A 25,780-nucleotide genomic window follows, 5' to 3' on the forward strand; every position below is an offset into this window, starting at 1 on the left:
TGATGAGGTTGCCAAGCAACTCCAGGCGCGCGCAAGCACACACACACACCCACACACACACACACACACACACAGGACAGTCCCTAATGTCTCCATGTAAAAACGTCACATCGGCAGACTTGTTATGACAACAGGATAACGCTACACAAATTGAATAGAACTTTTTTTTTTTATTAAAAAAAAAACATTGTCAAGAAAGACATTTGCATAGATCAACACAATTGTGGCATTTTTCTTTAAGCGCAAGGGGAGCACATTTTTTTTTTAAACTGTGGAATAAATAAAGAATAAAGTTTGAGAGTAAGTGAGCCTGACAATAAATAGTTCATATATTAATTACTGGGCCGGTGTGTGTTTAAATGAAATACTTGCATGCTCCTCGATCACTACTCGTGTGACAAACAAAGCAGCTTGTCGCCTTTTAGCATCACGCTAACAGTCATTTGCGTTTTTGCTTTTGTGCTTTTTCCTCTTGCAGCTCGACTTCCTGAGAAGGGGCGATGCGTCCACAAGGAGGCGGGTCAGTTGGCGTACTGTCTGTAGAAGGCCACCTTGACGCGCTCGATGTGGTGGCAGAGCTTGATGGCGGGGCCCAGCTTCAGGTCCATGCACTCCTGCACGGTGGGAAGCGTCAGCAGCAGCATGGCTTGGCCGTCGATGTCCTGCAACCACACAGCCAACAGCATGAAGCCACGTTGCGGATGGCGCTAACACGATGTGAATCAACACTTGCTTGCTCCTGGAACATGTTAGCGAGTGAAGCGCAATCCGTAGAGCTGATGAAGTGGACCACTTCCTGGACGCTCCACTCCAGAGGGTTTTTGTCTAGAACCAACTGCTCCTCCTCCTGCATGTGACAACAAACACGTCACATTTGTTACAGTCAAAATCATTCTGCTAGCGTATACCTGTCAACATTTGCATGACAAACTGTGGGAAATATTCGGGAAAACAAGGGAAACATTTTGTCAACATTTTCATGTGAAATCTGGGAAATTGTTTGGAAAATGAGGGGAATTTTTCAGAAAATTAGGGAAATTCTGGTCTTTCAGCAATTGTTTTCCAAAAGGGTTGCTGGTATAAAAGACCCAACTTCCTATATTCTGCTTGCGCATATCTGTCAACATTGAAATATGGGAAATTTTCTAGAAAATCAGGAAAATTCTGGTCTTTCCAGCAGCGCGGCTTCCCACCAGGGTGCTGGTGAAAAGAACCGACTGATTATCATTCTGCTAACGCTTACCTGTCAACATTTACATGTGAAAATATGGGAAATTTCAGAAAAATTAGGGTAATTTTCCAGAAAAGTTGAAAAATTATGGTCTTTCCACTAGAATGGTTTTCCACCAGGGTTGTTGGTGTAAAGGACTGACTTCCTAGTATTCTGCTTCTGCAGACCTGTCAACATTTGCATGTGAAAATATGGGAAGTTTAACGGAAAATAAGGGAAATTCTGTTCTATCTACTAGATTGGTAAAGTCCCAGCTGCCTACTGTGGTGCAACCATGGTTTTTTACTGGCGTGCTTTCTATTTTGAAGGCCTGACTTGACCAAAGGATGTGTTACACGGATGTTCCTGAGTGTTGAGAGGACCAGCAGTACCGGAGAGGATATTTTCTTTTTTGTCAGTAAAGTTAGAATATGGGAAAGACATGGGTAACTATTAAAATGGGAGGGCGCCGGGAACCAAGAGCAAAAGACACGAGTTTCCCGGGGAAACAGGAGGGTTGAGGAGAGGTATGTGCTGGTGTCTCACCTGCACGTCTTGTCCTTTGCTTGGCTGGTACTTGCTGAGGAGCTGACGAGCAGACCTGCGGCGTCCCTCTGGCGCCTCCTGGCTGCTGGTGACGTCGTCGTTGTCCGGCCGGCGTAGCGTCGTGGAGCAGCGTTGGCGGCTGCCGGTCGCCTCCACCGAGGACACGTCGGTGAATTCGTCCCGCGGCTCAGAGCTGGTGGCCTCGCTCCCCGACCGCGACGCCCCCTCGTCCTCGTCCTCGTCGTTGCTTTCCTAACGAGAAGGAATCAATCAAACTTTTTTTTTTATTTGGAAGGTGCAGAGCGTCAAACCTGAGGCGAGTCAGCATGGGTGTACTCCACCGCCGAAGAGCGCCTCTTCTTCTGCACAAAGATGCTCTTCCTCTTCTTCCTGCGGCGTTTAGCTTTGACCGCGTCTCCCCCTGCATTGTCCTCGCCCAACAGCGGCTTAGACAACTTCCTCTTCTTCCTGTAGTAATAAGCTGTGCACACATAGCGTCCAATAAGACGATGAGGACACATACTGTTTGTGTTGCCGGAGACTGACTGTATTTGGTTTTTGTCTGTACGAAGCAACTCTCCGGGCACTTTTCGGGTACGAGAACAGGGCTGATGAGGTTTGGGCAGCACTGCAGTTTCAGGCACACTTTTCGGCAAAAGTCCGGGATGAGCTCGGCCAGGCGCACGATTCTGATGCTGGAGCGATATGTTTTCCCTTTGTATCTGCGGGAAGAGATGACAGGTTCATGCACGTGACTCAAGATGCCAGGATGGACTGAGGCATGCCCTCACTTGGCTTTCAAGGTCTCCTCCTGGCAGTCCCAGCTCGGCTCCTCCAGCTCCTGCAGCTCCTTGAGGACGCGCCCGGGCTTGTAGGCGGCGTTGATCAGCATGGTGAGGAGCTGCGGGGAAACTAAACGCTCTTAGAAGAGAACCCCCAGAGAAATGATTTCCTCCACATCGTCACTTTACATTCACTCATCGAGAAGCTCCGTCTCACCTCTTTGAGGACCAGCGTGCATCTCCCCGGTCCGACCGCCTGGGGAAGCTCGGTGATGCGGCCCTTGTTGAGGTACGGTCCGGAAAAGCAACGGTGGTTGACAAAGACTTTGGAGCAGCAGTAGCGTCCATTAGCTGCCATGGAGAGATATTCGCAACACGCTTTTCAATGTGGTATCATGTTACATTGGTTAGTTTTTCATTGTCATGACCAGCAGGGGTTTGTCGAGCGCATGTTGTGTATGTGGATGAGCGTCGTGTGTGTGTGTGTTTGTGTGTGTGTGTGTGTGTATCACTCCCAATAGCCCTTCCTGTCTACATTCTACTTGGATATACTTTAGAGTAGTCAGTGTACAGCTTGTATAGCAGTATAAATTGACTGATCCACTGAAAAGGGGTCAACATACATATAAATAGCTGCCAAAACAAGTGAGCAGCAAGATAATTTTGTCTTGCCTAAAATCTCGCATCATCGTTTGAGGCTGCACGAGTGCTGCTGGCAGTGGAGGAGCTAGTTTATCGAGGGAAATATTGAAACTGACTCACTTGTGTTGCCACTGACTCACTTGTGTTGCCAACTACAGGGCCAAAAATGTCAGTGTCTTGCCTACAGCCAAGCATGGTGGTTGTAGCGTCATGGTCTAGGGCTGCACGAGTGCTGGCAGCTCCGGGGAGCTGCGGTTCACTGAGTGGAAACATCAATTCCAACATAATTGAGTAGTGTGACAATTGTCTTGGTGACAGTCAAGCATGGTGATGGTAGAACAATGGTCTCGGGCTGCACGAGTGCTACAAGCACTGGGGGAGCTATGGTTAAATGAGGGAAATAGACACTTTGAGCAAAATATGGTCATACATTATAGCGATTTCATTTATCTTATTTATGATGTATTGTGTAAAACTAAGACATGAATAACACCACATTAAGAGCACAAAATGAATGCCGACCCTCCATCCACCAGTTCAAGCCTAGAGTTTTTCCAGAAACATTATTACATCGCTGTTTGACGTGTGTGGTAAAAGGCAGTGTGCTAGCATGAATTAACTTGAGACAAATGTGCACATTAGCACTCAATAAGTCATCAAAACTTACCTTCATGCATTCCCACATAGTATCAGCATTTGACACCAAATATGAGGTGAAAGAAAAATGGTTAAAATACAGCAGCAGTAGAGAGAAAGTTAGCACACGCACAATTGGACATGCGTCAAGTGAGACGAATGTAACAGAGAATCCGGCCACTTTTCAAAATAAAACATTAAAAAAAAATATGAAATGGAAATTATTTTTTCTTTCTGTGTGGCCCGGTACCAAATGGACCACTGCTCTATAGTATGCACTGAAAATGAGTCAACATAGGTGCAGCCTCAGACGATGACGCTAGACTTTTTAGGCAAGACAAAGTTATCTTGCTACTCACTTGTGCTGCCAGCTATTGAAATAAAGGCAAAGTGTATAATAAATCCACACTGCTATACAAGCTGGACATTTCTCTGGTATATCCAAGCTCCATCCATCCATCCATTTTCTATACCACTTCTCCTCTTTAGGGTCACGGGGGCATGCTGGAGCCTATCCCAGCTGTTCTTCGGGCGACAGGCGGGGTACACCCTGGACTGGTCGCCAGCCAATCGCAGGGCACATATAGACAAAACAACCATTCACACTCACATTCATACCTATGGACAATTTAGAGTAACCAATTAACCTCACCTGCATGTTTTTGGAATGTGGTAGGAAGCCGGAGTACCCGGAGAAAACCCACGCACACACGGGGAGAACATGCAAACTCCACACAGAAATGCCCAAGGGAGAAGCAAACCCAGGTCTTCCCGATCTCCAGACTGTTACTGTGTTGGCCAACGTGCTAACCACTAGACCACTGTGAGGCCCTATAACCAAGCTCATTTTCTATAAAATTGTACATTATAAAACGGTCAAATCAGGCTTGGACAAGCTGTGGTTACCTGCATCGTTGGGGGCAGGCTGACAGTAATTGACAGGAGGAGTCTGGACTGGGTGGGCTGGTGCCAACCTGCAGAAAAAAAAGAAAGATTCTTCTTGAGCCACACTATTCTCACCTTCACATATCAAACACATTGTTGAGCCTTCCACAAAAAATAATTTGCTTGGAAAATCTATTCCTTCTTACTGCTTCTCCGGCTGGACCACTGCTATCTTCCTTTGCTTTAGAACTGTGGAAACATAGTACAAGACTGCCTTTTAAGGGTCTTGGCTTGGTGGTGTGTTTGTGTGTGTGCGCGAGTGTGTGTGTGTCTGTACGTACAGACAGGTTTGAGAGGAGGGGTCAAAGGGTAAGAATTGGCCTCACACCAGCCCACAGGAAAGATGTCCATGGACTCCACGTCCACAATGGTCTCAGAAAACTGCTTGGCCACACCTACAGTAGGCACAGTGTCACATTATTTTCCACCAAAGGGGGCGCCACACAACACATCCGACAGTATCTTTGTTGGGTTTTAGTTTTTTTTTTAACCTTCCAGTCTGAGCCACAACAGGCGTCCTCTGACTTGTGTGATCTGGGCCACGCAAATCTCAGCCGGCTGCTCGGGGTTCACCGTCTCCAGCCATGTGTCTTTGGTGAAGACCCGCTTCTGCCACGTCTAAAAACACATACACACACAGGAGGCGCAAGGTTATTTATACACCATGCACAAGAATCGGACGCCAGGATTCCGACACCTTACATCAGGGAAGCAGGCGTCAGGAGCCGCTTCAGTCCCGCTGTACTTGAGGTAGTCGGCCCAATCGAAGTCCTGACCCTCGTAGCCCCGCGGCCTCTCCAAGCTCACGCCGTTCTTCAGGCACCACTGGATGGGCACAATGCCTGGCGAATCGGCGTGACACAACACCGACCGCGGCTTGGCGTCTGCGCTGAGGTCATCTAGTGTGACCTGGAAGTAGTTCTCATTGTACACCTGCAGAGAAAAAAAAAAAACTCCTTTGAGTCCTCCTTTGAATCTAACGATGACGCGACTGCTTGTGAGGGGACGCTCACCTTGGTGACAGACACGGGGCAGATGCAGAGGCGGTCCCAGGGAGAAACCATCTCCAGCTTCATGGCCAGTGTGAAGGCATGCTTTGGCAGGTCCACCTGGTCCTGACACAGTCAGACATAAAACTAGAGTATAAAGAGTATAAAACATTGCAATGTTGGCGGAACAAAAATGAAGCACAACGTACAAACTAGTGGTGGTTCTCAATTATTTTCGGTCATGTCCAACACCTGAATCGCACCTGAGAACCACATGCAACAAAGTAATCCCTCATTTATTGTGTATGTTTTGACAAATTTTCGCCCTTTATTTTCCACAGCAATCAGCAATGATGAGCGGTTAATTGGTTCCAGACCCGACAGTGATAAGTGAATTTCCGTAAAGTAGGACTCCTAATTTACCTGTTATGGCCTTCTAAGTAACATTATTAACAGCCTCTAGACATGAAATAACACAGAACACCGAACATTACAGTAACATTACTGACACCTAGTGACCAGGGTAGAATGCTACATATCATCGCATCTTTCTTCTGAATGCCTTATATTTATATTTCAGTTAGCCATTTATATGCTTGGAAATGCTCAATTTAGGCAAAATATGCGTAACATTTGCTTAAATATGCATATTCTTGACTAATAGGCTGTATTCAACTATGAACCAGCATGATTTATTAGTATATTTTTGCAAAACCGTGATAGAGTGCGTGGCGAGGATTACTGTACTCTACTACAATATCACATGAAAACACAAGGATCAATAAAAATATGCACTAATGGAAGAAAACCATGTGCGAGCCATTGTTCAACAAGGGCTTATGTCGATGTTGGTCAGCCAGTCCGAGGGACGTGGAGGTAAGTGGGGTCTTTATTTATAAGCGGTTTCCACTTCATAAGAAAGTGCAACACTCACCTTGAACACCTCGAGGGGCAGTGGACAGGTCTGTCCGTCTCTCTGAGCCTCCTCTAAAGCCTGCTGCCAGTCGGGGGCGCACTTTAGGGACTGGAACTCTATGGACAAATTCGTATATTTATTTATTTTTTATATTATTACAATATGTCTTTGTTTTTTAAAAAAAAAATAAAGTTTCATGTAATAATGACCCAAAATAGGATTTTAAAGTTGCATGTATGCTGCTTATGTTTAACGTTGTGACATTCCACACATGCTATAATTACATTGTGGGGGAAGATCAAAGGTCCTTCTTATTGCTAAATTACGGTGCATGACAGATCCTCACCTGTGGGCGGCTCCATGGAGAGATGGTTCTCCTGCGCCCAGCCGAGGGGCCGGAGCCTCACATCCAGGTAGAAGAGCCAAGTGTCTTCAGCCTGGTGGTCGTCTGAGAGGCCGGCGTAGCGAAGACGCAGCCTGCCGCCGACGTTGTGGATGACACGCACCGGCCAGTAGCGGGACGGGTCCGAGACGTCGCGGAGCTCCAGAAGGGAGCCTTGGATGATCAGGTCCACCGTGTTCTTACCTCGCAAGGGCTGTACAGACAGAGTCGCAACAGAACATCACGTCTGAACATAAAAGTCAAGACAAACTTGGTGTGGGTGTTGAATTTGCATAACTGGCCATGATGCATTTGCAAAAAGAGTAAAAAAAAAAAAAAAAAGGCAAAACAAATGTTAGCTGTCATAAACATGACGGAGCCGTCTATAAGTCCTTTTAGACCTCGCTGAATTTGCATAATTGGCCATGATGCATTTGCAAAAAGTCAATAAAAAAACATGACGAGCAAAACCAATTTTTAGAGCTACAAAGGACATTTTTTTCTGTCGGCTCTTTTTTTTAAAAAAAAAATATGTCACAAACATGACAAAGCCAACTCTAAGTGCTTTCAGAACTTGTTGAATTTGCATAATTGGCCATGACGCATTTTCAAAACATGAGTTTAAAAAAAAAAATCAAAACAAATATGCTGAATTTGAATAATTGGCTATGATGCATTTGCAAAAAGTGCGTGAAAAACATAAAAAGCAAAACAAAGATGTTTACAACTACAAAATAAACTTTCTTCTGCTGCTTTTTTGTCTTTTTCTTACATCACCAACAAGACGGAGCGGCCTGTACGAGCTTTGAGACCTTGATGAATTTGCAAAACTGGCCATGACGCATTTGCAAAAAGAGTAAAAAACATGAAAAGCAAAACAAAAGTAAGCTGTCATAAACATGACGGAGCCGTCTGTAAGTGCCTTTACACCTCGATGAATGTCCTTAGTTGGCAATGATGCATTTGCAAAAAGTCAGTAAAACACATGACAAGCAAAACCAATTTTTAGAACTACAAATGAATTTTTCTGTTGGCTCTTTTTTTAAAATTTTTTTTAAAGATGTCACCAACAAGACAGCGGCCCGTACATGCTTTAAAACCTTGTTGAATTTGAATTGGCCATGACGCATTTGCAAAAAGTGAGCCAAAAACATGAAAAGCAAAACAACTCCCAAAAAAAAAAAAACTGTCGCTTCCTGTTTTTTTTTTTTTCTTTTTTAAATGTCACAAACAAGACAGCACCACCTGTGAGCGCTTTTCAGAAGGGGGGAGAGGCTAACAGTAGCACTCGCTGCTCATTGAGAAGAGCGAAACGTGCTTTCAGTCAACTCAAACTCGCCAAGTTAGCAACTCTGATCCCTGCTGCTCGGTCTTTTTCCCTGGCTCTAACATATTTATTATTAGCAAGGGTCAACATTTATCAGCCAAATCTATGGGAAACATTGGACAAGCAACCCCTGTCATTTGAAAATGTTCGTTTATAAAAAAAAAAGTCTTCAATTGCCACAGTTAGGACATGTACGGTATTAGTGTGGAAACGCAAGCGCACGCTCACCCCCTCCAGTAAGTTGGCCGGAGCCGTCCTGGAGCCGGTCAGGTCCTGAACCAGAAACTCGGTCCAGTTACTGTATTTCTCTTTGATGGCTGCAAAGACACAAAAACCATCACATAGAAAATAAACTGCATATGTGGGGAGAACAAATTGCTCATTGGAAACCCGTGACAATGTATACATATCATTTTCAGCCTTTTCCTGTTTTCTGGCGCTTTCTCTCTTTTGCGTGCGTCACTCTGGCCATAACCGTCTAAGAACAAGAGTTTCTATTTTTGTGCTCTTGGTGGACGTTTCCTGGAAGACAACTTTATGTGGAGCAATCAGCAGCTGACGGGTTGCGGCATTCAAAACACACTGAACGTGCATTAATGGAATGAATTGTTATTCGCATACAACACAGCAGCACTTCAGTGTTATTTCCTCTCTGACAGCGTCCATCACAAGTGATTATCTTTGTTTTGTTGCGTTATTTGAATACCTGGCAGCTAAGGTAAAGCGGTCAACAAGTCCTCCTGTGAGGCTCTTTTTCCTGCCGTCTGCATGCACACAAGCTCTCCTGTGTGCAGAAATAGATAAAACTATTTTTACAAATCCTGCTCACCCCCCTCCCATAGACGAGTACAAATAGTTATCTATTTCCCCTTGTTTGCATCCCAAAGGCAGCACACACATGCTCGACTTTCACATAACATCAAGTGCATAATTAACCTTGAGGGAGGGGATCTTCAAAAACACACACACACACACACACACACACAGCCGACACTCTCCCCTCCCCCACAGGCTCAGACTGTCTGCACCAATATTCACCTGTAAAAAGCCAACAAATATGAATAAATGTATGACATTTGCATATTCTTCTGCATGAATATTTTACAAGCGTTACTTGGGATAACAAATGACGCCGTGGGAGAGGAACTCTTTTGTTAATGGGAGCAAAATTGCACTCGATTCATGCCCAGTGATGGCAGAGTCGCTGCTTGCATTTTAACCGCGTGCGGGCCAGTGCGTGGCGCGATTGTTTATCTTACTGCGTTACCGCGTCAAGGATGAGTTCTTGAGCCTCACAGAATTAAAAACGTGCAGTTCCTGACCAAACTGTGGCGGAGAATAATGAATTCTTCATGCCAGGGGTGTCCAGACTTTGTACACCGCATACTGAAATAAATCAATCAATAGTGTGGACTTTCACATTTTATTTAAGAGCTTTGATAATTAGTCTTGATTAATTTGAAAACTGATTAATTAATGTCTCATTTTTAATCATTTGACTGCCCTAATTCCAACATTCTAGCATGTGAGAAGATGTTTGTACAGTTTGTATGCTTGTCCAATTATCAAACGCTAAGCAGCCAGTTTATACATTTTTAACTGTGTTTGCCTACAAAGTTGATGGCAATCAGAAACATGTATTTAGACTATTTTCCCTAAAATACATATTGAGGCTATAAAGACTGTTCCTCAAGTACTAAAATAATCAACAGCTGCAGCCCTTAAAACAAAAAATATTTTTATGGTCCTATCAATTAAAAGTACTTGCGGATTTTCACCATGTTTACAGTCCCAGAACATAGCCCCCATGAAAAGCCATGTCTACTCTACAGGACAGGGGTATCCAAAGTGTGTGTGTGGGGTTTTTTTTTTTGTTTTTAACGTTTCCTGCGGCCAGGTGGTTGGGGTCTCTGCCTCGAGCATGCTTAGGGATACGATGTTCTCTTTTACACATTTGAAAATACTGTAAGAGTGCCACTTTTATAGAATGGGCTTCTTTATTTTATAATGTAAGATTAATGTCTACATCAGCAAATGTAACCGTTTAATCGTATCGTTATACGTTATGTTATATTATATCGTTATGTATCAAATCGTTCTGTTTTTAAAGTATATTGTTTTTGAATCGTATCTTAACCCGTGTATCAAAATAGTAGAAGTTCCAATTGAATATTTTCATGAAATGTCTTTATTTGCACATCATCCTTCGACCATACCATAATTTATTGCATATTTGCATGCATGACTGAACACAGGCCCGTTTTCTGGTGGGCAAAAATCATTTCTTCCAAAAAATTTAAGGGTTAAAATTTAAGGTCATGAACTGCAAAAATGAGAATTTTTGTTCTTCTACGCTGCGATATCCAGATTATTCCAACAAGATTGTTGAAAGAAAATGGTTTAATTGCTGGACCGTACTTTTTCCGGAACAACTTCAATGGTGTCGATTATCTCAGAAAGTTAAGATCCTCCGGAGGGACAGGGGAATGATCAGGTGAGCAGTGCAGGACGGGCGGAGGAGAGCGCAACTGTGCATCCAAAGAAATGGAGGTCATGTTGAGGACTAAGTTGACAAAAACTTACATCCGTTACCCCAGTGCAAATAGCGTGAAACAAAGGGTTAACAGAGGGTCGCAGCGTAAAAGAACACAAATTCTCATTCTGCATCACAGTTTTAAGACTTTTACTTTTAATTTTAACACTTCAATTTTTCAAAACGGGCCTGTGTTCAGTCACGCATGCAATTATTGGTATGCAGCGAAGGACGATGTCCATACCAACATAGGCAAATAAAGACATTTTATGAAAATATTCAAATATAACTTTAGTGGTTAATTTTGGAAAGTTACTTTTTTTTGGACACACTCTAGATGCTTATTGAGTTGTTTACAACAAAGAGATTTACATCAAAAGCAAAAGCATTCACCCCCCTTGGCTTTTTACCCATATTGTTACATGATTTTGTACAAAATAGTCTGTTTTTGAAGGGCAATGAGGAATACATATATATATATAAAAAAAATGTTAAATAAAAAACTTGAAATTGGCATTCACCAATTACCTTCAGAAGTCAAATAATTAGTGAAATGAAGTCCACCTGTGTGCAATCTAAATGTCACGTGATCTGTCAGTAGCCCCAGATGCTGCAACACCTAAGCAAGAGGAACCACTAACCTAACACCGCCACCAAGGAACTCGTCAAACAAGTCAGGGACAGAGTTGTTGTGAAGTACAAGTCAGGGTTGGGTTATAAAAAAAAATAAAAATCCAAATCTTTGATGATCCCCAGGAGCACCATTAAATCCATCATTATCAAATAGAAAGAACATGGCACCACAACAAACCTGCCAAGAGAGGGCTGCCCACCAAAACTCACGAACCGGGCAAGGAGGGCATTAATCAGAGGCAACACAGAGACCCAAGGTAACCCTGGAGGAGCGGCAGAGTTCCACACCAGAGGCTGGAGTCTGTCTATACCACCACAATAAGATGTACACTCCATAGAGCAGGGCTTTATGGAAGAGTAGCCAAAAGACAGAGGTTACTTTCAGCTAAAAATTAGAGTTTGAAAAAAGGCATGTGAGAGACTCCCAAAATGTATAGAGGAAGATGCTCTGGTCAGGTGAGACTACAACGGAACTTTTCGGCCATCAAGGAAAACGCTGTCTGGCGCCCACCCAACACATCTCATCACCCCATGATGATCTTCCAGCAGGATAACGACCACAGGCATACTGCTAAAGCAACACTTGAGCAGTTTAAAGGGAAACAATATTAAAGATTGCTGTTCACAAGCGCAAACCATCAAACATAAAAGGAGCTGGAGCAGTTTTCCCAAGAATGGTCAACAATCCCAGTAGCAACCAAACACGACTTGCAGGCAAAGCACTGACTTTGGGGGGTGAATGGTTATGCACATTGACGTTTTCTGTTATTTTGTCTTATTTGTTGTTTGCTTCACAGTAAGAAAAAAAATTTAAATCACATCTTCACAGTTGTGGGCATGTTCTGTAAATCAAAAGCTGCAAACCCTCAAATAATCCATTTTACTTCCAGGATGTGAGGCAACAAAACATGATGCAAAGGGGGGTGAGTGCTTTTGCAAGGCACTGTATTATAGATAGAAACTTTCTATCTGCGATTAGGAGTTAACTAACAATTTAAACTTTCAATCGATTGACAGCCCCAATTTTTAGTCGGAATGCACTCAACAAAAATATAAACGCAACACTTTTGTTTTTGCTCCCATTTTTTATGAGATGAACTCAAAGATGTACAACTTTTCCCACATACACATCACCATTTCTCTCAAATATTGTTCACAAATCTGTCTAAATCTGTGATAGTGAGCACTTCTCCTTTGCGGAGATCGTCCATCCCACCTCACAGGTGTGCCATATCAATGCTGATTGATTAGACACCAAGATTCCATGCTGATGCTGATTAGACACCAAGATTCGTGCACAGGTGTGCTTTAGGCTGCCCACAATAAAAGGCCACTTTTACAAACTATCAAAGGGGCCCTTGCATCCTTTCCTCAGTGGAAAAAATTTGGACACCCCTGGTACAGGCAGGTTATAGCAGTGGTTCTCAACTGGTTTGGCTGCGGGACCCACCATAACCCCTCAATGACAAGCCGTGACTCAAATTGCAGAAATTTTTCGACTCAAAACTTGTCAAATATGTTATAAGGGACTTGCTATACAACGTGAGCCGCAGCTGTCCCTCTATTTTATGGCGCGCTCTTTTTCAGCAGACATCTGAAGCTGTGTGTTCCGACTCTTTTGTCTTTCCCCTCAAACTTGCTGCATGAAAAGGATGAGCTGCATTCTTGACCTTGAGGTTGCAGACGCAGGCAAAACACACCAAGCATGCAGAAGGTTGCAGACATTGACATAACGACTACATTCACATTATTGTGTCAAAGCTCAGGCATTTCTAAGGGGAATTGCAGCGAATCAAATTGAAGTCTACAACAACACACTAGACTAGAAGGTTTGTCGCGTGTTGACGCCAGGGCCGTTTATCTGCCGCTCGCAGTCAGTTTGCTGCACTACTTATCACCGCAGGACACCTTAGTGGTGCCCGTTTGTTTGCAAAACGCCAGTTATCACCCGGCGCTCAGCAAGAGAGCTGTGAGGTCACTTCCTGTGAGGGCAGCAGGAGGAAGCGCAACGCTCATGCAGCTCGTGTGAGGAGCTTACCTTTTCTCAGCTTTTCTGAGAGACACAAAAAAAGAAAAAGGAAGGTGTGAAGCGGTGTAGTCGCACTCACCCTGGAAGCTCACTATAAACATGATAAAGATCTGCGTCACCCACCTTCAGGCGGCATGAGGCTCTTGTCGTTTTGGGCACACCAGCCCACCGGGTGCAGCTCGGCCGTCATGACGTCGCACCAGAAGTCGGCCTTGCGGTCCTCGGCGTAGCCGCTGAAGCGCAGCAGCAGCAGCTGACCGCACGTGGTGATGATGGTGGCCACCCAGTACGTGTCTGGGCTGCCCTTATTGGCCACTTCCAGCTTCATGCCTGGCTGGAAGCTGCTCTGCAGGCTCACCTCCACCTGGGACACACACAGCACAGTCAAGTTCATTTTGTTTACAGTAGATCCACATTTTTATGTACCGGGAAAACAAGATAACGCCCAAAAAATGTCTGTTTTTGACACACAGCACAAAACCCTCCTGCTTTGCTTTGACGCACAGCAACTATGGTGCATACAAGGAGCACCGACAAAGTGCAAAATCTCAACGCTTGAGGAAAAAAAACATTATCCGTGAAGCATTAGGACATAAACATGTAAAAATTGTGGTTTTAACAGTGGTTGGTCCATGAATGCTGTTCATTTGACCTGTGTTATCCCATATTTATTATTACCAATTTAGGATAAAATAAATGGATAAAATAAACGAAGTACTTAAAATTGTATTTTCAAATAAAATGAAATAAAACGAATAGGATAAATAGAATTATTTTTAAATAAAATAAAAGCACACGACCCTCTTGCTTAGCTTGACCCACAACAACTATGCCTATTGAAGGACAGCTGAACATGAGCAAAATCTCAATGCTTGAGGGCCACTTACTGAAAAACTTTGACATTTTGTGAAACAGATATGCTAAGAAGTTATATATATATTTCAAGAAAAAAGTGCATCTCAGCTTTGTGATGAAGATGAAAAAGTTTTCATTTTCAGTTTGAACTTTCTTCTTAAATAATCTTCATAAAGTTTGTTCTCATAATATTATAACATAACATAATATTTAGGCTTTTTGTCCTATAATATTACAGTCAAACCTGTCTTAGCGGCCACCTTTATAGAACGGCCACCTGCCTATAGCAGCCACTGAAAAATCCCCCCCAGGACATTTACATGTTATAGACCCTGTGTATAGCAGTCACCTGTCCAACGTGGCCAGCGGCCACCCATTTTGTCTCCCTTGGTCAATATCTGACTGCATATAGCGGCCAAATTACCAACTCAAGTAGAAGCTTCATGCACGAAAAAGTTTTGTTTTTCAATCAATGAAGACGTCGTGTGTAGACTTTGATTACTGAGTCCTAGCTCAGTCACAATCATTCACAAGATCCACACAAACTGTCAGTTGTTCCACATAAAAAAGCCGTCTTCTTTTGAGCTTGCTATTTCCTGGTCAAACATGTAACTTTAAGAGCATTTGCACCAAAACATTACCGCAAAGTCGGCTGGGAACAGGACGTGCTCCCAGCGAAGCTACAATACAATACTGGATGCATGCTAAAACACTTTTTAAAACACTTTTTAAAAAGGCAGCGGGAGCAAAACTGAGTTCGGTTGTACTTAATTGAAGTATTTTAGAATGTACTCATGTTATTTTTTATCAAGCCTCATCCACAAATCCATCAAAGTCCTCATCTTCTGTATTCGACACAAAAAAAAGCCGTCTTTGCCATTCGCTACTACAGTGGAATTTTCAGCTCCGAACCGTAGTAAGGGCGACCAGACTCCAGCAAAGAAGGAAACTTCTCCTGTTGCTTCTGACAACTTCATTTATTGAACGCGGCCACCAGACAGCAGTTCAGAACACACACACATCTCTCAGCATCTTCTCTCCTTCCTGCTTGCCCACAAGGCAAAGGTTAAACAAGCCCCACTACATAGCTGTCCAGGCAATGCCTGGAACAAGTGACACCGTTTATTTCCTGGTGTGAGACAATGTGCACTGGTCAATACTGTAATGCCGCTTGTTGTGGGGAAGGAGAGACTCACGTCGCCGATGCACTTTAATGGCTTTATTAACAGCGGAGAACACTGCAGGACTTTACATCCACGCCAACATACACACACTTCCCAACTCTCTCCAAACTCACAGCTAGCACTGAGCCTAGCTCTCCTGCTCGGGACGCCCACCGTCACTTCCTGATTAACTAAAGCTGTAATGACACTCTGCCGTATAAAAAGTAAAATATTAAAAACAAGCGTAAGACATTACTAGTACAGCCTTGTTCTGTTGGTTGTGGATAATAACAAGCCTAGTAGTGCTGTACAACTTTTATCTGCAGTCCTACACAGTGCCCTCTACTGGTCAACATTCAAACTGGACGCCAACCTGTCTATAGAGGCCACCTGTCTATAGCGGCCACTTTTGCAGTCTCCCTCTGGTGGCCGCTATAGACAGGTTTGACTGTATATATTTTTCTCCAACCTAATTTTCCAAAAATTACAACTTTATTTTGTTTGTTTCTCATACTAGTATGACTGAAAATAAAAAAAAAATCCACTCTATGCTACCAAAATAACTTTTTCCTCATGACTTTTTTCTTGTTAGAAGTTTAGTTTTTCTGTTTTTTCTCTTATTTTTTTTACTTTATTCTCAAAATTATATAATTAAAATTATTTCCCCCAAAGATTTTTTTTACTTAAATTTTAATGTTGTAATGTTATGAATTTAGCCCTGTAATATTTTAACTTTAGTCCCATAATATTTTTCCTTTTGCTGTTTTTTTTTTCTGTTTAAATTTGATTTTTACAATAGACCAATACAAAAACAGCTGCGGGCTGCAAATGGCCCCCGGGCCGCACTTTGGACTCACCTGATCTAAACTGACTTTTTTTAACAGTGGTACGTGTATTGTACTGTATTAATTACTGATTTAGGGGGAATGAAAAAAAACAGCCTATTTTCACAATATAGATACGGTATATAGTTTTTAAAATAAAATAATACATTTAGTTTTTAAATAGAAATTTTAAATATTTTATTTTTTGACCACAAATCTGCAAATTTGCAAGGCCGTGAATGCTGAACTGTCAAGTTGCGGGGGATCCACTGTACTTCACTGAAACCAACAGAAATCAAGAATAAGCAGGCAGGACTGGAGGCACATTGCATCTCTACCATGACAAAGTTGTATGAAGAGTTGCGCAAAAGGCTGCAGGGCCAAACAGGATGTTCACATTTAGTGCTCGCGCACTCCAAGACTGAATGAATGGGAAGAGACGGCATCTTAGAAATCAACACAATACGAGCGCCCATGTGACTTCCCGCTGCAACAATGCAAACGTGCTGTATCGCTCTGCTTGGCTTATATAACACACTGACTGTGTGTGTATGTGCGCGCGAGCAAGGGCCCAAAAGAAATCACTGTTTCACTTTGCGAGCGAGAACGACGAGTGCTGCACTTTACTGAATCACATCATTGCCGAGTCTTCCACTTGCCAGCGGCAACAATTTATCCGACTGGATCCCGCGCAGTTACACTGTGCTGCCATTTTCATTTAAACACAACAACTCAGCCAGAGTCAGCATTATTTGGAAGTAAAAGTATCATAACTCCTACTACAATTGAAGGGTCTCACATGCTTGAAGTTGGTGTGCGGTGCGGCGGTAGCCCCCGTCTCCTCCATGTAGTCCTGCCAGTTAAACTCCGCCTCCTCCTCCATGGACTCGGCATCTGATTGGATGGGATAGAACGTCAGAATGAGACAATCCATCGCCTTACGTGGCGAACTCACCTGTGTCCACTTCCTCCTCCTTGCCGTTGGTCAGCGTCTGCATCCTGGTGGGCTGATGATCATGCAACCTTTGACCTCGTCTGCGCCTCACTGCATCTCACGCCTCCTTGGAGACACCTAGAAAGAGAGAGAGGTGGATCAATAGGCTGATTGCATCATTTAAAGTATTGACAACCAAGAGGAACACAGACTGATGGCAGCCATTGAGAGCTTAATATAACAAGAAGAGACAGGAAGTTGCTCACTTACAAACCGGGAAGAGGGAACAATTCTTAAGTCATGAAAAGGCAAACCAAGAAAATCTTGTCATCCTTCTCTAAACTAACATACCAGAGCTGCCATCAGATAACCAATTAGAACGCAGCAAAGCGGCAGAACTGGAATGACAGTGCCACACATACACCTTCTTGTAGCGTGCAATGTGGAAAACTTTACCGTACTTATCAGAAGACATAAGCCCCGCCTATTCCCCTAAAGCACCAGTTTCCAAAGTGAGGCCCGAGGGCAAAATGTTTGTTGTAACAGCAAAAATATATATAGCCTTTTTACCTAATTAAAACAATGACATAAAATACAATATATATGTGGACCCACAAAGCTTTGTTTTTAGATATATCCATCCATATTAGGGCTGTCAATCGATTGAATAAAAACGTCATTGCGATTAATTGCATTTAGTCCATTGTTGACTCACGAAACCGCACTTAATCAGAGAAATAATGTCACACTTTGCTTGTCGCTCTGCTGCCGCCTGTCTGCCATTTGTCCGCAGTGCACCTCAGCCGGCGTGGGCGGAGACACCGGAGCGCACCTGCGGGCAATCTGCAATCTGGACTCCTCTTAAGCAAGGCAGCAGCGTCTGTTCAATGCCAGATTGTACTCCTTGACTTCCTGACCTCCCGTTCCTTGCTACCGCTCAGTCCGGCTCCACTACCTTTTCCCTGCTTTCTGGCCCGCTACCTGTACTTGTACTTGCTTGCTCAGTATTTACTAGTGTTTTCCTGTTGGTTTGCCTTCAGCGTTTTTCTGTTGTTACTTCTAGTTTTTTCCTGACAGCCTTCTGCTGTCAGTGTTTTATGTTTGTTACCCAGAGTGGATTTTCCTTTGTTGTACTTTACCTGTTTGGACTCTTTTTGTTATTAAACTTTATTTTGTATTTTGAAGTCGTCCTAGTCTTGCGTTGGGATCCTAATTTTCCTGCTGTGGCTTCTGCCACTCGTGACAGAACAATCTGGCCAAGATGGATCCCGCAGACATGGAGCACTTCCGCTCGGCCCTGGCGCATCAAGGCCAACTAGTCGGTGGTCACGAGAAGTCTCTCCAAGGCATCATGGAGGCCATATCGGTGCTATCCGCTGGAATGGATGCCCTAAACCAGCGCCTTGCCAGTACCTCCTCTCACCCGCCACCAGAGGTCGGTACGTCCCCACACACCTTGGATACACCTAATGGCGCAGCTGCACACGCACCTGTGCCTCATCAGCAGCGTGAGCCAAATATTCCTCACCCTTCTCGCTTCTCTGGAGACTCGGACTCCTGCAACCAGTTCTTACACCAGTGTTCCCTCGTGTTTGACCAGCAACCCACCACGTACTCATCGGACCAATCTAAGGTAGCGTTCATAATGAGTTTACTCTCGGGTAGAGCCGCTACGTGGGCTATGGTTGCGAGCACGTCTATGCCTGCCATACGCACCTCCTTACCTATGTTCCTAGAAGAAATGAGATGTGTGTTTCATCACCCCATTCGGGGAATGGAAGCAGCTAGTCAGCTATTAGATATGAAGCAGAGAGGACGCCCAGTGGCGGATTTTTCAATTGACTTCCGTGTGCTCGCTGTAGAGAGTGGGTATCCCGATACCGTCCTTCGAAGTATTTTTCGCAAGGCACTCGACGCACACATTAAGGATGAGTTAGTCGCCAAGGACAACACTACTTCACTCAACGGCCTTATTAACTTGGCTATTGAATTAGAGAATCGCATGAAGGAAAGGGTGAGAGAGTACGCCAAGGAGGGATACTACGGCAGGGTGTCGATCCCGACAAGGATACCATTTCCTCCTCCGGAGGGACAGACGCTCGAACCAGGCATCGGGGACGCTGTGGCCGCACCGCCAGAGGTTCCTATGCAACTCGGAGGACGACGCCTCGCCGCCGAGGAAAGAGCACGTCGTCGCAAGCTGGACCTGTGCCTCTACTGCGGTAATCCGGGGCATCGACTCCTCCAATGCCCTATTCGACCCCATCGTCACCAGGGATCGACTCCTGGATCAGCAGCGGAGCCGAAGCTTAAACCCAGGAGCAACCAACCTGTTCCGGAGGACAGCCCAGTCATGGGGAGCTGTGAGTATCTCCAGAACTCAGCCACTACAGCAGAGGAAGTTCCCTTCAAGAGACTTCTAATTAAGGGAATAGTCATTAACAAGGGTAGTAGCATTGACATAGCCGCCCTTATTGACTCGGGCGCTGATGACTGTTTTTTGGACACAGCGTTTGTTCTCAAAAATAATATCAGTATGATTAAGTTGCCTGCTAGTAAAGAGGTCTGGTCTTTGGATAGGCGCTTCCTGGCGGCCATTACACACCAAACCGAACCGCTTACTCTCCATCTCTCAGGTAATCACTCCGAAACCATCCGCTTTTACGTCATGCCCTCCCAGTCCGCACCACTAGTTTTGGGGCTAACCTGGCTTAAGCTTCACAATCCCCTCATAGATTGGAACAAGTTGCACGTCTCCAGTTGGAGCCCCTTTTGTCATGCTAACTGCCTCCGTTCGGCTCGGTCCGATGTTCCCTCTTTCAATTTCCCAGAGGAGGAGATAGATCTTACAGGTATTCCTAGCGAATACCACGACTTAAAGCAAGTGTTCAGCAAGGACCGTGCTCAGACACTTCCCCCTCATCGACCATACGACTGTGCCATAGAATTACTGCCTAACGCCACCTTTCCGAGCGCCAAATTGTATAACATTTCCACTCCAGAACAAAAGGCGCTCAAGGAATATATATCTTCTTCGCTAGCAGCCGGTCTTATTCGACCCTCTTCCTCGCCACTTGGGGCGGGTTTTTTCTTTGTCGCCAAAAAGGACAAATCCCTTCGGCCCTGTATCGACTACCGGGGGCTCAATAGCATTACTGTCCGCAATAGCTACTCTTTGCCACTCATGGATTCTGCCTTTTCCGCCTTACATTCAGCACGCATTTTTTCGAAATTAGACCTCCGCAACGCCTACCATCTGGTACGCATTAAGGATGGAGATGAGTGGAAGACCGCGTTTAACACACCGCTGGGGCACTTCGAATATCTGGTTATGCCTTTTGGGCTCACGAACGCCCCGGCGGTGTTCCAAAACCTCATTAATGACGTCCTCAGCGACATGATAAATCAATTCTGTTTTGTATATCTAGATGACATACTTATCTTTTCCAGGAATCTGCAAGACCACATCACTCATGTCCGACTAGTTCTCCAGCGATTAATGGAAAATAGGCTCTATGTGAAGGCAGAGAAGTGCGACTTTCACGCCACTTCGGTGCCATTTCTGGGGTACATTGTGGAGAAGGGTCAGCTGCGTGCCGATCCCGCCAAGATCCAGGCGGTGGTCGAGTGGCCTACTCCTAAATCAAGGAAGCATTTGCAGAGGTTCCTCGGGTTCGCCAACTTCTACAGACGATTCATACGTAATTTCAGCAGCAAAGCAGGACCTCTGACTAGGCTTACATCACCAAAAATTCCGTTTGTATGGACCCCAGAGGCTAATTCTGCGTTTAACACACTCAAAACATTGTTTACATCCGCTCCGGTTCTGGTACATCCTGATCCTAACTTACAATTTTCTGTTGAGGTTGACGCTTCTGATACGGGAGTGGGAGCCGTCCTGTCCCAGCGGTCCCCGGTCGACCAGAAACTGCATCCTTGCGCCTTCTTCTCGCGTCGCCTCACACAGGCTGAAGGAAACTACGATGTGGGCAACAGGGAGCTGTTGGCCATCGTTCTCGCGCTGCGGGAGTGGCGGCACTGGCTGGAGGGTGCAGTTCATCCATTTATAGTTATCACCGACCACAAGAACTTGTCCTACATCAGAACCGCCCAGAGACTTAATGCCAGACAAGCCCGTTGGTCACTGTTCCTAACACGCTTCAATTTTTCCATCACCTACAGACCCGGATCACGCAATATTAAACCCGACGCCCTGTCCAGAGTCTTCAGTTCCACGGAGGAGGGAACAGCGCTGGAGACCATCATACCTGTGGCCCGGGTATTAGGCGCGGTTCGGTGGGAGGTGGAGAAAAAGGTGTCGGAGGCAACTGAAGGGGAGGAGCCTCCAGAGGGTTGTCCGGCTGGCAAATTGTTTGTTCCAGAGACACTACGATCGGACGTATTGCAGTGGGGTCATGCATCCAGAGTTACCTGTCACCCAGGAACCAGACGAACCCAGCTGGCTTTGGCGCAGAGGTTTTGGTGGCCCTCCATGGCGGCGGATGTAAAGGAGTTCGTCGCGGCCTGCTCTGTCTGCGCCAGAAATAAGTCGTCCAATCGACCTCCGGCGGGCTTGTTACAACCGTTGCCCATCCCGACCCGTCCCTGGTCACATATAGCGATGGACTTCGTTACCGGACTACCCCCTTCCAGAGGAAACACCACAATCCTGAACATTGTTGACCGGTTTTCCAAGATGGTACATTTTATAGCATTACCTGGACTACCTACTTCACTGGACACAGCTCGCCTCTTGGTGAGACATGTCTTCCGCATCCACGGCATTCCACTCAATATCGTCTCCGACAGAGGACCCCAATTCACTTCCAAGGTGTGGAAGTCCTTCTGCAAGTTACTCGGGGCATCGGTGAGCCTATCATCCGGTCACCATCCACAGACCAACGGCCAGACAGAGCGGGCCAACCAGGACCCCGAGGCGGCCTTACGCTGCGTCTGCCACCGACACCCGTCGTCCTGGTCCATCCACCTCCCCTGGGTGGAATACGCGCACAACACTCTTGTCAGCTCGGCCACAGGTATGTCACCCTTCAAAGTCGCTAATGGATACCAGCCTCCTCTTTTTCCGTCTCAGGAGGCGGAAGTGTCGGTGCCATCGGTCCAAGTCCACCTGCGCCGCGCCCGAAGAGTATGGCGGGAGACAATAGCTGCGCTGAACCGCACGGCGGACCGTAATCGACGCCTGGCCGACCGCCACAGGATCCCGGCACCCGTCTACCAGGTCGGCCAGGAAGTCTGGTTGTCGTCCAGGGACTTACCGTTGGCCGGAACCAGCCGGAAGCTGGCACCCAGATTTGTGGGACCGTACAAGATCGACTCCATCATCAGTCCCTCCTCCGTCAGACTCAAACTACCACCAGCACTCAAGGTACACCCGGTATTCCACGTCTCCTGCCTCAAGCCTGTGTCCTCCAGTCACCTGTGCCCCCCGGTCGAGTCGCCTCCTCCGCCGCGCCTGATCGATGGCCATCCAGCGTACACAGTGAAGGCCATCTTGGACTCCCGAAGGAGGGGCAGGGGATTCCAGTACCTGGTCGACTGGGAGGGTTACGGCCCTGAGGAGCGTTCTTGGGTCTCCCGCTCCCTTATCTTGGACCCGTCACTCATAAGCGACTTCCACCGTCTCCATCCTAACAAGCCAGGTAAGCCGCCAGGAGGCGTCTTATGAGGGGGGGACATACTGTCACACTTTGCTTGTCGCTCTGCTGCCGCCTGTCTGCCATTTGTCCGCAGTGCACCTCAGCCGGCGTGGGCGGAGACACCGGAGCGCACCTGCGGGCAATCTGCAATCTGGACTCCTTCTTAAGCAAGGCAGCAGCGTCTGTTCAATGCCAGATTGTACTCCTTGACTTCCTGACCTCCCGTTCCTTGCTACCGCTCAGTCCGGCTCCACTACCTTTTCCCTGCTTTCTGGCCCGCTACCTGTACTTGTACTTGCTTGCTCAGTATTTACTAGTGTTTTCCTGTTGGTTTGCCTTCAGCGTTTTTCTGTTGTTACTTCTAGTTTTTTCCTGACAGCCTTCTGCTGTCAGTGTTTTATGTTTGTTACCCAGAGTGGATTTTCCTTTGTTGTACTTTACCTGTTTGGACTCTTTTTGTTATTAAACTTTATTTTGTATTTTGAAGTCGTCCTAGTCTTGCGTTGGGATCCTAATTTTCCTGCTGTGGCTTCTGCCACTCGTGACAAATAAGTTTTTATCTTTAATAAGTAGGGATGTAAATCTGTTTGTGGTAAACGATTCGATACTCATCTACAATGAGAAGTACATCAAATTTTATGGAAAGGGATATAAATTTTGGAAATATGGGCTATTATTTTATTTAAAATAATAATAGTTAGAAATCCCAGTTTTTGCATGTTTAATGCGAACAGCGTTTTGTCCCACTTTGACAGTCGTTGAACGCACCTTCTAACTTTGTCCCACGCTGCACAAATAGACTACTATACTGTATTTTTCCCCTTTTTTGCAGCTCATATTTAGTCCCAAATGTGGGAAGGCATAAAGGTAAGATTTGATTACCTTTTCCATTTGTATGGTGCACTTTCTGGAAAAACAAACTCCAGGCTCATACTGGTGGATGGTGGCTCTGTATTCATTTTGTGCTTTTAATTTGATGTTCCTGTCATAGCTTTATACAATACATAATAATTAAGATAATTTACAATGCTGTAATGTTTTACTGATGTGTTCAAATTCTACCCGGTGACTAGCTAGTGCGCTGCTAATGCTAGTTAAAGCCACTCTCGTCTTGAGCCATGGTCACATTCGCACAAGCCCCCAAATAGTTATGCTCAACTATGCCTGCTGTCACGAGTGGCAGAAGCCACAGCAGGAAAATTAGGATCCCAACGCAAGACTAGGACGACTTCAAAATACAAAATAAAGTTTAATAACAAAAAGAGTCCAAACAGGTAAAGTACAACAAAGGAAAATCCACTCTGGGTAACAAACATAAAACACTGACAGCAGAAGGCTGTCAGGAAAAAACTAGAAGTAACAACAGAAAAACGCTGAAGGCAAACCAACAGGAAAACACTAGTAAATACTGAGCAAGCAAGTACAAGTACAGGTAGCGGGCCAGAAAGCAGGGAAAAGGTAGTGGAGCCGGACTGAGCGGTAGCAAGGAACGGGAGGTCAGGAAGTACAATCTGGCGATGATCAGAAGCTGCTGCCTTGCTTAAAAGGAGTCCTGATTGCAGATTGCCCGCAGGTGCGCTCCGGCGTCTCCGCCCACACCGGCTGAGGTGCACTGCGGACAAATGGCAGACAGGCGGCAGCAGAGCGACAGGCAAAGTGTGACACCTGCCATTAAAAAGCAGCTCGTAAGCCAAATTTTAGCTCTCAGTTCAAAGCAACAAAAAAAAAATCAGCCGAGAGATGGCTCTGGAGATGGATCTAAAAAACACTCGTTAGTCGGGACACTCATATGCCAAGGTACCACTGTATAAATGACAGTTAAAAAATACCGGCAGTGCTCCAGTAATATCTCACTTCTCTCTGACAGGCGACATAGTCCTTGACAAATCACAGCAGCAGTAGATACAAATAACTTTGGTCTTGTTGCAAGAGCCAGGGCTTTGAAGCTAAATTTACCCATAAAAATATCCTTTTCTTTGTCAATTTCTCCTCAATATTTGCTCCCGCTTGTCCACAGTCTCTGCTGTGTTTCCTCAAACTACAGTGTGGGCCGAGGGTTAAACAGATATATATATATACACACACACACACACACACACACACACACACACACACATACATACACACTATATATTACTATATACTACATATATATATACACACACACACTATATAAAACTTCACATTTTTTGCCATTTTACAAAATGTAAAAAATATAAAAAACCTGTAAAACATCTAAGTGAACCCCCTTCCCCCACCAAGCCACAAAGCAAAAATAAGTAAATGCAGCAAAACGACACAAAGCTTTGTTTTTAAATATATTTTGGGGCCTTTATAGACTTTTTATTATATAAACATTAGAGCAAACACCTAAGTGATCCCCCCTCACTCCGACCAACTGTGTGCTGCCAAGCACAAATGGGGAAAAAACACATCAAAAAGGCACAAAGCTTTGTCTTTACATTTTTTCAAAACCCTTTTCTTAGCCTTTTAACAAATAATGAAAAATAATAATAAAAACATCAAAGTGCCGCCCCATCCCTGGAAAAATGACTGCCCTAAATCATCTCGGGACACTGTTGGAACTCATTGAAAGGAGGAAGACTGGGGCTAGAACAAGCTGGACCGACACCTTCCAAAGAAAGTTGAGCATCATCCTTCTAACTGACAAACATACCACGCATGAAACTAAAAAAAAAAAAAACACTGAAGTCTACAGGGCGGTTAATCTCAACAAACGCCCAAGCGCGTGTGTGTTGTGTGCGCGTCCCCCTCCC

The 25,780-nt window shown here is 45.1% G+C and overlaps 1 protein-coding gene across 4 annotated transcripts in view; it reads right to left on the reverse strand.

The window, feature by feature from the left end:
* Positions 1 to 158: 158 nt before the first annotated feature.
* Positions 159 to 25,780, reverse strand: part of sfmbt2 (Scm like with four mbt domains 2) — a 28,602-nt gene continuing 2,980 nt past the window's right edge. For 3 of the 4 annotated variants that reach the window (XM_054753080.1, XM_054753078.1, XM_054753079.1), the window contains 20 exons: positions 17,368 to 17,484; positions 17,212 to 17,306; positions 13,694 to 13,934; positions 13,580 to 13,594; positions 8,604 to 8,692; positions 7,013 to 7,262; positions 6,685 to 6,782; positions 5,775 to 5,876; positions 5,464 to 5,694; positions 5,253 to 5,379; positions 5,043 to 5,156; positions 4,908 to 4,950; positions 4,723 to 4,790; positions 2,756 to 2,889; positions 2,548 to 2,657; positions 2,303 to 2,478; positions 2,068 to 2,237; positions 1,757 to 2,008; positions 734 to 847; positions 159 to 662 (listed from right to left, as the gene is read on the reverse strand). In XM_054753080.1, the coding sequence (XP_054609055.1) occupies positions 522 to 662; positions 734 to 847; positions 1,757 to 2,008; positions 2,068 to 2,237; positions 2,303 to 2,478; positions 2,548 to 2,657; positions 2,756 to 2,889; positions 4,723 to 4,790; positions 4,908 to 4,950; positions 5,043 to 5,156; positions 5,253 to 5,379; positions 5,464 to 5,694; positions 5,775 to 5,876; positions 6,685 to 6,782; positions 7,013 to 7,262; positions 8,604 to 8,692; positions 13,580 to 13,594; positions 13,694 to 13,934; positions 17,212 to 17,306; positions 17,368 to 17,410 (2,613 nt within the window). In that variant the 5' untranslated portion in view covers positions 17,411 to 17,484 and the 3' untranslated portion in view covers positions 159 to 521. The remainder of the gene's footprint in view (positions 663 to 733; positions 848 to 1,756; positions 2,009 to 2,067; positions 2,238 to 2,302; positions 2,479 to 2,547; positions 2,658 to 2,755; positions 2,890 to 4,722; positions 4,791 to 4,907; positions 4,951 to 5,042; positions 5,157 to 5,252; positions 5,380 to 5,463; positions 5,695 to 5,774; positions 5,877 to 6,684; positions 6,783 to 7,012; positions 7,263 to 8,603; positions 8,693 to 13,579; positions 13,595 to 13,693; positions 13,935 to 17,211; positions 17,307 to 17,367; positions 17,485 to 25,780) is intronic. The other variant, XM_054753081.1, reaches the window with a different exon arrangement.

Source organism: Dunckerocampus dactyliophorus, chromosome 15, assembly GCF_027744805.1.
Source record: "Dunckerocampus dactyliophorus isolate RoL2022-P2 chromosome 15, RoL_Ddac_1.1, whole genome shotgun sequence".
In the NCBI taxonomy this organism is placed as follows: Eukaryota; Metazoa; Chordata; class Actinopteri; order Syngnathiformes; family Syngnathidae; genus Dunckerocampus; species Dunckerocampus dactyliophorus.